The 10,372-nt window shown below is 42.5% G+C and overlaps 1 protein-coding gene across 6 annotated transcripts in view; it reads right to left on the bottom strand.

Annotated features, from left to right (window-relative positions):
- Nucleotides 1-1,827: 1,827 nt before the first annotated feature.
- Nucleotides 1,828-10,372, bottom strand: part of RP9 (RP9, pre-mRNA splicing factor) — an 11,567-nt gene continuing 3,022 nt past the window's right edge. For 2 of the 6 annotated variants that reach the window (XM_014452765.2, XM_006085430.3), the window contains exons 3-7: nucleotides 8,774-8,804; nucleotides 7,145-7,274; nucleotides 5,609-5,700; nucleotides 3,396-3,457; nucleotides 1,828-2,429 (exon numbers count right to left, since the gene is read on the bottom strand). In XM_014452765.2, the coding sequence (XP_014308251.1) occupies nucleotides 2,231-2,429; nucleotides 3,396-3,457; nucleotides 5,609-5,700; nucleotides 7,145-7,274; nucleotides 8,774-8,804 (514 nt within the window). In that variant the 3' untranslated portion in view covers nucleotides 1,828-2,230. Of the gene's footprint in view, nucleotides 2,430-2,537; nucleotides 2,677-3,395; nucleotides 3,458-5,608; nucleotides 5,701-7,103; nucleotides 7,275-8,773; nucleotides 8,805-10,372 lie in introns of all 6 variants that reach the window. The other 4 variants (XM_023751037.1, XM_023751038.1, XM_023751040.1 and 1 more) reach the window with 4 other exon arrangements.

Genomic DNA, 10,372 nt, shown 5'->3' with positions numbered 1-10,372 from the left:
AATCGAACCCTGGACCCTTTGGTCCGAAGGCCCAACTCAACCACTGAACAAACTAACTAAGGCTATATAACTTTTATTGACTTAAAAAAATACATTTTATTGATTTTTTTACAGAGAGGAAGGGAGAGGGATAGAGTTAGAAACATCGATGTGCTGGGGATGTGCCCGCAACCAAGGTACATGCCCTTGACCAGAATTGAACCTGGGACCCTTGAGTTTGCAGGCTGACGCTCTATCCACTGAGCCAAACCAGTTATGGCATGACTTTTTTGTTAAAGACAAAGGAAAGGAGGGAGGGAAGAAGGGAGAGAGGAAGATAAGGAGAAAGGGAGAGAAGGGGAAGAGAGAGAGAAGAGACATTGACTTGTTCCACTTATTCATGTATTCATTGGACGGAAGGACATCCAGAAGGATGTCTGGTCTAATTAGCATATTATGCTTTCATTATAGATGTCATTCCAATAAATTCAATAAAAAAAGGCCCACATGTCAAGAGTGATGACAGGCTTAAGTGATGTACTCTAGAATCTAGGCCAGAAACAGAAGACAGAGAAGTCGAGATGAGGGGAGAGGGGATAGTAGTTAACTTGCAGGGGCTGCCCAGATCCCAGTTAAAGCAAGAAGTGGGGGAAGACTCCAGTAAAAGGCTAGAGATAGAGCAGCGGTTCTCCAAGTGTGGTCCCCACAGCAGCAGTATTAGCATCCTTTGGGGACTTGTTCAAAAGGAAAATTCCCGATCTACCCCAGTCCAGGTAGTCTGGGAGGCCTGGAATATGTTTTAATTAGCACTATAGTTGATGTTGGTGCCCCAAAAGTTTGAGAGGCATTGATGCAGACTTTTTTTCATGTTGTTTAAGAATACTTAGATCATGAATGGGATTCCAGGAGGGCAGTAAGAAATTCCTGGAAGAGAAGAGGCTGGGATGCCAAGGAGAAGTGGAGAGCATGCCTGAATTAACTGGCCTTACAGTTTTCTGAAGCAGCAAGCCCTGGCATTGCAATCTGGACTAGTTCTTATTGAGATCTTATTTGAAGCCAAGACCAGGAGCGTTTATTGATGAGCACCTGGGATGGGTTCATTCTGGGCCTGGGATTGGCTGCTCTTTAAAGGGGTGTGGAGTGTGGGGAGAAAATCCAACCCCTAGGGAAAGAGACCAGAAATGAATAGAGTTTCTGGAACCCTGATAACAGCAATAGAACCTGCGGGGCAGGGAGGAACACAACCTGTGAGCAAGATCTAGTTCCACTGTGCTCAGCAGAGAACAAGATGAGCTCTGCCTTAGCTGCAGGCCCCACCCCGACAGGCTGAGCTGCTTCTGCTGAGGCCCAGCTGGGCTGTGCTTACCCAGGAAGAGGAAGGAAGTGAGGGACATTTTGGGGTGTGGGTAGCCGACTCAGTACAGTAATTCCCTTATATTCTTAACAGTTTTCTGAGTCACTCTGGGAAATTCTTAGGGTTTGGGCAGTAGATCCAATCAAGTTAAATATGAGGGAACCCCTTTTCCCAATCAACAAACCATCTCAGGTGATATAAACACATACCTTTTGGTGCAGCAATGCCAAATGTACTTGGCACTAAAATAATTAGTTTCATACTGTTAAGATAAAGCAATGTGCAGAGCATTTGTGTAAAAAATAGCCCTCTATTTGCTTGATATATATAACCTGGGAGACCTAACAAGAAACTAGTAACATTGGTAGCCATCGGGGAAGGGAACTAGGGAAGCTGGGGGAGGAGACAGGAAGGAAGTTTTCCTAACTAAACCCTATATACCATTTAAATTTGGAACACATGCATGTATTATTCAGAAATAAAAAATAAATACATTTGAAAAATAAATAATGAGCTTTTATTATCTTCAACAACAGACAAGAGTCGAGCCTGAAGCCTGGGAATTCAGCAGCCTCGCTGTGGAGGTGGCAGCCCTGGAGGAGTGTCCTCAGAGGCTCTAGTCCGGCCACCCCGACTTCCTAGGAATCACAGGCCACAGTGACCAGCAGGAGGAGGACCGGGAGGGCCCGTCCTGCCGACCTCAGCGCCCTCCAGAGCTGGCACCTGGGGAGACACAGTCCCTCTCGGGGGTCACAGCTTCCCTGGAAGGTAGGTGAGAAGTCACTCGTGTGTGTGACACCGATGTGCTCCTTGGTGTCCCCTCTCCGACTCCAGGCCCCCTGTTCTCGGCCACAGTGTGTGATTCTGAGACGAGAACGTGGACAAGCCGAGCGGCTGTCAGTCCGAGTCCGAGCTCTCACTTGACTTGGAAGACTTATGCTTTCGCTTCTTCTTCCTTTTCTTTTCTTTCTTCTTTTTCTTATGCTTCTCTTTCTTCTTCCTTTTCTTGTGTCTCTCCTTACATTCCGAGGAGCTGGAGCTGCTGCTATCGTCATCTGAGGTGGAATCCTCCAGCAATTGCTTTAACTGCTGTATCCTAGACAGAGAAGACCGGTCAAAGAATCAGAAACCGTAACAGCTTAAAAATAATTTTTTTTTAGTTACAAGATTAGTAGTGAGGGTAAAAAAAGTCACAGATAATCACCTCATTATGCACAGTACTTATTTTTAGTTTTTCATGTTTCCCATTCCTGTCTATATCCATGCCTATTCTACAGGGCTGTGTAGAAGTGTTCTGTATCCTTTCCATTATCCTAAATATTTCTGCATGTTTCATTTTTCTTCTTTTTTAAAATATATTTTTATTGATGTCAGAGAGGAAGGGAAAGGGGAGATAGAAAGTTCAATGATGAGAGAGAATCATTGATCAGCTGCCTCCTGCATGCCCCCTACTGGGGATTGAGCCCACAACCCAGGCATGTGCCCTTGACCAGAATCGAACCCAGGACCCTTCAGTCCACAGGCCTGACACTCTATCCACTGAGCCAAACCAGCTAAGGCAATTTCTGCATGTTTCTCTAGTCCCTCCTATTGTAACTTCTAACAGATACAGCCTTTCCTAAATCATCCCTCCACTGCTCAAGTTCATACTAGGTAATTTACCTCAACAATTATAACTCAAGACCACAAATCTGAAAAAATAAAAACCTCCTATTTTTTCATCCTATCTTTATGTTTAACAGTAGTGCAGATCCCTAAAGATCCCTAAAGGACAATCATATGAAAGAGAACCAATCATACAATAGAATGAGGGTTGCCAACATCAACCATTAATGGTTTCAGCGGACTGGGCCATACCCACTGCATTAAGCTAACCCAAGTGGAGCAGGCTACCTGCTCATTCCTGGAACACCAGCCTTTTCAGTGAGTACTCCTGACCTCCAAGTGCTGCGCAATGAAAGCACCACATTTGTTACACTGCTCCTCTAATAGGAATAATTGTTTCCAACGTAATACCATTTAAAACTTCAAGAGGGTCTTGTTATCATCAGGACAACCTCACCTTATATCCTTTTCGTGTCTCTTATTCTCTCGGATGATGTCATACATGGGATCTTCATGTGCCTTGAGGGTTAGAGAAAGTTAAGCTTGGGTTAGACTTCATAGATTGTTAGCTAAATTAAAATTAAATCGCTGTTTCACTGAAATTAGTTTGTTCCCCTCCCGTTTGGTGTAATTTTATATTCTACATGTTCTAATCCTTCCTGAGAATGACTTTAAACTTATGGAGGCTATAGAAAAGATTTTCCAATTATACAAGTACAGGATTATAATTTTAGTATCTTTTGTAAGGAAATAAACCATAGAAATATTAATAAATACTAGTCAAGGTTAGAAATATTGCAGTAATTATCTTTTGATTAAAAGATATTAAGCAAAACAAGTGAGTCAGAAAATGGTATGTAAGATGATTCATTTATAGGTACACAAACCGTGTGCCAGAAAAGAAGTCAGGCTACTTACTGTAACCCCCCTTTCAGTATTGGAAAACCTTACTATAATGTTTCCATTTTGTTAAAGTAAGGCCAATGTATTCCTGTAATATCTGTATAATTTAAATCACTTAAAGTACTTTAAAATATGAATACAGAGTGAATTTCATGGTATGTGAGTTATCTTTAAAAATGCTTTTAAAAAAAAATTTACATATTAAATTAAAAAATAGAGTTAAGCCTGGCTGGCATGACTCAGTGGTTGAGTGTTGACCTATGAACCAGGAGGTCAAGATTCGATTCTCGGTCATGGCACAATCCCGGGTTGCGAGCTTGATCCCCAGTGTGGGGCGTGCAGGAGGCAGCTGATCAATGATTCTCTCTCATCATTGATGTTTCTATCTCTCCCTCTCCCTCTTCTCTGAAATCAATAAGAATATATTTTAAAAAATAGAGTTAAAAATATCTATTATCTTACCACTGGAACTATCCACTGCTAACATTTTAGTATGGTTCTCCCAGTCATTATTCATAATTTACAAAAAATTATAATCATGTTATATAAAACTCTCTACTCTCTTTTTCACTTAAATGTCGTGAACATCATCCTATGACATTATACTTTCTTCTAAAACATAATTCTTAAAAGCTATATGATTGGGAGAGGGAGAGAAACATCTACCGGTTGCCTCCCAAAAGCATACGCATCCCAACCAGGGATCAAACCTCAACCTGGGTATATGCCCTGACCAGGAATCGCACTGACCTTCTGGTATACAGGACAATGCTCAACCAACTGAGCCAGCAGCCGCGGCTCAACATGTTTGTTTGTTTGTTTTTTAAAAAAAACACCTTTAAATAAAGAATGTAGATTTTTTTTGTTTAAAAAGCTATATGATTTCTATGTTATAGTAATTTATGTTGTTGGTATTAATATATTGGCCATTGAAGTTGTTGCCTATTTTTATTTAGTTTGTTTTTTAACCATATAAATAATTCTGAAAGTTATTTTTCTACATTCATAAAAATTTGTGTATATTGATGTTTTGTTAAATCCTTAGATCAATTCTTAGAATTTAGGTTTCTGCATTTGAAAAAATATTGAATACGTTTAAATTTTTGAGATTTATCTCCAAATTGTCTGTGAGAGGAGGTATAAAAATCGATATTCCAGCTATCAATGATTTATCCAGAATATCTTCTTCAAATTATTAAAATGAAAGCACAATATTTTCAATGTCTTAACATCCCTGGAGAATGTGGACCCGTTTGATATATGCTGGTAATCCCAATATACCTGATATATTGAAACAGTTACTGAAAGGTGAATTACCATCCCTGGGAGGTGACTGTTTAAATAGTGAGGAAGTGACACCTATTTTATTGACGTGTAACAAGGAAATATCATGTATGCTCACTTCTAGTTTATAACAGAAAGATATCTAATACCTAGACAAGGATTAGGAAACCAGAACCCTGATTTTTTGTTAGGAAACATGATTTTTTTTTACATAAGTAAAAAGTGGATAAGAATGTCTGCTTCAGAAAAAAGAATCAGTGTTTCCAAGGCATAAGCAATAACACTTTAGTAAGAAGTTAGTTTTTTGTTAATGTAACTAATCTCTCACACAAACATGATTTAACAGAGATGTAGTTAACACCAGGTACTTTGGCCAAAAGGCTTCTGGAAATTTATGTGAGCCTCCAGTTCACCGATTATTGCCTGATTCAGGATATTCACCATCTTGGTAAACATAAATTGACACCCTGGGGTTCTACTTACTACTCTGAACTGTTCTAACTTTTGGTTGCCTTTGATAAAGAAAGGGCATTCTTTGTCGCCCGTTCGGTGACCATACCGTTTACAGCGCCAACCTAAAAACAAAGAAAGGGGATATATTTCTGTAAGATAATGTATTTGACTTAATCAAGATAAAGTATCAGTAGGTCATATTAAAGTTATTCTTCATTAGATTCCAATTTTAAAAGCAAAAGACTTTAAAAAAGGTGTCACCCACAAAGACAGGAACAATATGAAAGGAGACAACAGTAAAAAGATGTTGGAAGTTACAATGCAGGTAAGAGTGTGCAGCATGGATAGCAGACCCCAGAAAACTGAATTCTAAGCCAGCGGAACAGAAACAACTCAATTTGGATTTGGAGAACCCCAGAGGCTCTGGAATTGGCAGCACACTCTGGCAATGGAGGTGAAGGGACAGCTTAAATGAGGGCTGGTTAAAAGGCCACTTGCATCTCCCCTGCCCCAGGACAGGCAGGTTCATTCTCCGGAGCAGGTGAAAGGAGGGGCTCTGGCTGTGGCCTCAGGCCCGCTGGAAGGCCAGGTGCCACACCGAGCACAGGAAGAGGACATGGAGGGCCGAAGAGGGGAGGCTCAGGCTCACAGCCTCGCTCCTCAGAGCAGTTCCCAGAACCAAGCACGTGGCCTTGGCCCTCAGCAGGAAACTCTCCTCTGAAAGACTGACCAGCCTGATGAGAAAGGCTTGGAGATACTGATCTCAGCAGCTGTTTACAGCAATAAAATAAATACTGTTACCTGTTAAGCAGCCCGGACACTCCACCCTACAGTGAGATCCAGTTACCAATCTCTACTCAAAAGTGAATTTGGGCCTGGACAGTGTGGCTCAGTGGTTGAGCATCGATTTATGAACCAGGAGGTCACTGTTCCATGCCTGGGTTGTGGGTTTGGTCCTGGTGGGGGGCCTGCAGGAGGCAGTCAATTGATGTCTCTCTCTCTCTCTCTCTCTCTCTCTCTCCAAAATCAATAAAAGCCATATTGAAAAAAAAAAAAGGCTCCAGCACCCTTTCTTCAAATGCCATCTTGTGCTGGATGAAGGTGCTGCTGCCCTGGTGGGGTGGGGGGTGCGCACACAGAGCTCTACCTGTCCCAACCCACCCTCTGTGGCCTGTAGCCCCTCTCAGGCAACCTGGAGAAACCTTACCACCAACGATGGAGGGGGACTAACTGAGGCAGGACCCAGAGGGACCTGCCCTCCAAGGCATTTCCACCACGGAAGGTCCTTTCTGTGGCAGGAACACTACCAGCCGGTGTCCTCCAAAGGCAGCCGTGTCCTGTGGGAGGGCCACTGCACGTGGAGTCAGAAGCCTGGAGCACATCTTGGCTCCGCCTCTTACCTGGGACCACGTACTGACACGTGTAAGTCAATCTGCAGAGCAGAGATCATGCCAGGACTCTGACAGCGCTGAGAGGAGAACACGTTAAATGAAAGAAAAACACGCCTTGTGAACCGTGGTGTCACCTGCGTGTGTTCGGGAGTCCCGGATGCGCTTGCACACTCACACTGCATAACTTTGACCTCCTTCCCCAGCGGCATCCAAAGCCCTTTGGTTGGCGCGTGAGCCAGGAATTCCCGGGCATGCTCATTGCCTGGCACATCTGGTATACAGTCTTCCGGCTTCGTCTCATCCTCCTAAAAAGGGAAACAGCGAGTAAACAATCTGGCCAGAAAGCGCCGGATCCCCTCCACCTGCCTCAGAACACAGGGAGGTCATCACGAGTCACCTCTCAAGAACCGGAGACACCACTGAGGCCGGACAGAAAAAGTGGAAGTGAATGTGCTGGAAGAACTACATCACAAAAACGAAGTGGCTGTTCTTGGAGAAATGGTACTATTGTTGTTCACAAAGAAATGATTTATAAGCTCCAAATTCTGATGCTAAGATTACAAATTTTCTGCTAACTTAAAAGTTGTGTGGCCCTAACCGGTTTGGCTCAGCGGATAGAGCGTTGGCCTGTGGACTCAAGGGTCCCCAGGTTCGATTCCGGTCAAGGGCATGTACCTTGGTTGCAGGCACATACCCAGTAGGGCGTGTGCAGGAGGCAGCTGATTGATGTTTCTCTTTCATCGATGTTTTTAACTCTCTATCCCTCTCACTTCCTCTCTGTAAAAAATCAATAAAATATATATAAAAAAAAGTTTTGTGGAATGAGGCAAAGTATAGGATTAAACAAGTAAGGTTTCCTGGAGTAACAACAAAAGCATGTTAAGTTAAAATGGATTATTATACCTTGAAGGCCACAGGTGTATTTATGAAATGTACTTAACACCACCAAATACCTGCATTAAAGTTCTCTCTCTCTCTCTCTCTCTTTTTTTGGTTAATCCTCACCTGAAGATATTTTTCCACTGATATTTACTTACTTATTTATAACATTTTTTTTTATTGATTTCAGACAGGAAGGAAGAGGGGGAGAGAGAGAGAGAGAGAGAGAGAGAGAAACACCAATGATGAGAGAGAGTCATTGATTGGCTGCCTCCTGCGCCCCACATTGGGGATCGAGCCCACAACCTGGGCATGTGCCTTGACCAGGAATGGAACGGTGACCTGACCTCTTGGTTCACAGGTCGATGTTCAACCACTGAGCTGCACCAGCCAGGATCCATGGAGTTTTAGAGAGTTGAAGGGAGGGGGAGAGACAGAGAAAGAGAGGAACACTGATGTGAAAGAGACACATCTATTGGTTGCATCTCACACACACCCCGACTGGGGTTGGGGATCGAGCCTGCATAAGGTTTTTTTTTTTAGCCTTTTGATTTTTTTTCAAGTTTCCATGTATATTAAATTTATAATGAAAATGTTTTTAAAAATCTTTTTTAATATTGAAAGGTAGCAAACAGAAAAGGTTATTTTGGCCTTTAACCACTCCTCTAAGTCTTGTTGCCTCAGAGTCTGACACTGGCCATGGTGCAGAGAAGGGGCGATGGCTGAGGGACTCGCGTGGGCCTGCCTGGGGTTCTTAGGGAACAGACACCTGGCTGAGTGAATTGCCACAAAGGCACAGGCTTGTGACAAAGCCCGAAGTGTCTGACTGGCACCTGCAGGAAGAAACAGGGTGATCACAAAGGGAGTCCATGCACTGAGTGACTTATGTCTAAGAGAAGAGCCACAGGACAAACTTCACACTGACCTTGATAAGCCCAGGAGGAGGTTTTTCATAACTAGAAAGAAAAAAGAAAACAAACCCATCGTCAACCACGTTAATAGGAACATAACGAGCAAAAAGCAACTGCAGGCTAAACTAAAAAGGACATCTGTAATAATAAAAGCATAATATGCTAGTTAGGCTAGACGTCCTTCCTTCCAGACAAAGCCACAGCAGGCTTGGCAGAGGCAGCAGAGGGCCGCGGCAGAGGTGGGGGCCAAGGCCCTTGCACAGATTTTGTGCATCGGGCCTCTAGTTTTTGTTTTTTGTCATTCTATTTTTAATAACAAAGTCGAATGTGATGTTACAGGTGGTTTCCTATACAAAACGCAAATGTAATGTTCAGCAAATATCATGCTTAATGCCAGTAGACAATAGTCATCCTTCAGTATTTCTTTTTTTTAAATTTTGTTTTATTGCTTAAGTATTACAAAGAGTATTACATATGTCTCCATTTTCCCCCCCTTGACCTTCCCCTGGCCTCCCCTACCCCCCAATGTCTTGTGTCCATTGGTTATGCTTATATGCATGCATACAAGTCCAAGTCCTTCGGTTGATCTCTTACCACCCCCTCACTCCCCATCCCTCCCCGGCCTGCCCGCTGTAGTTTGACAGTCTGGGGCCTCTAGTTTTTAACAAAAACCTAAAAGTACGTTATGTCTAAAACAGTTAATAGAACATGCCCGGCACTCGAGATCACATATAAATAAACGGATGCTCTCCCACATCCCGCTGAGATGTAGAACTTAAATCCACTGAAACTGTAACTCACTTGCTGTCTTAGCACAATGATTTTCTCTTTGGAAGAAGGGAAAGCAAGAGATGACAGGGAAACCGTGTGGTAAGAAGACCCCTGAGTTAATTATGGTTCCAAATTGTCATCTCTGTCAGGTTGTTTATCTAGCATAACTCTCAGTGTTGAATAGGGTAGTTCCTAAATCCCTTGCAATATGATGGAACTGTGTATTTTGAAATCTATTATTATTATTAGCAATGGGCCTTAAAAAGTACATTTCTCAACTATTTCCAAAAATTTAAAGGCCCATGGTTGGTGTTTTTTCGTAGGGCTAAACAATTCTTTAGTTTATGTAGTAATTAGAAAATATACTTCTCAATTATTGAGTGAATATTTAACTATTAAAAATAACAGATTTGGCTTTGGCCGGGTGGCCCAGTTGGTTGGAGCATTGTCCTGTACACCAGAAGGTCTCGGGTTTGATTCCCAGGGCGAGTACGGGAGGCAACCAATCTGTTTCTCTCTCTGTCTCTCTCTAAAATCAGTAAACATATCCTTGGGTGAGGGTGAAAAAATAAAAAAGAGTTGGGAATGGGTATACAAGTGTTTACTATGCAGTTGCCTTCTGAGATATCACAGTTGAAACGTCTGCATTATTTTTGTAGTTGATCCTTAGAAAATAAAAAATGTCACTGGAGGCCTGTTATTTTGTACCATCCGATGCCTTACAATTCCGTAATTCAGATTGTAATGAGTTGCTCTGAGCTGTAGGAAGACTATATTGAGATAAGAGGGAGGAATGTTCTTCCCAAGGGGGTGGGGGAAGAACCTTTTCTTCTCCCCAATTC

Source organism: Myotis lucifugus, unplaced genomic scaffold (genome assembly GCF_000147115.1).
Source record: "Myotis lucifugus unplaced genomic scaffold, Myoluc2.0 scaffold_18, whole genome shotgun sequence".
Lineage (NCBI taxonomy): Eukaryota > Metazoa > Chordata > Mammalia > Chiroptera > Vespertilionidae > Myotis > Myotis lucifugus.
The sequence above is the reverse complement of the archived record's forward strand: the minus strand, read 5'-3'. Positions and strand labels throughout refer to the sequence as shown.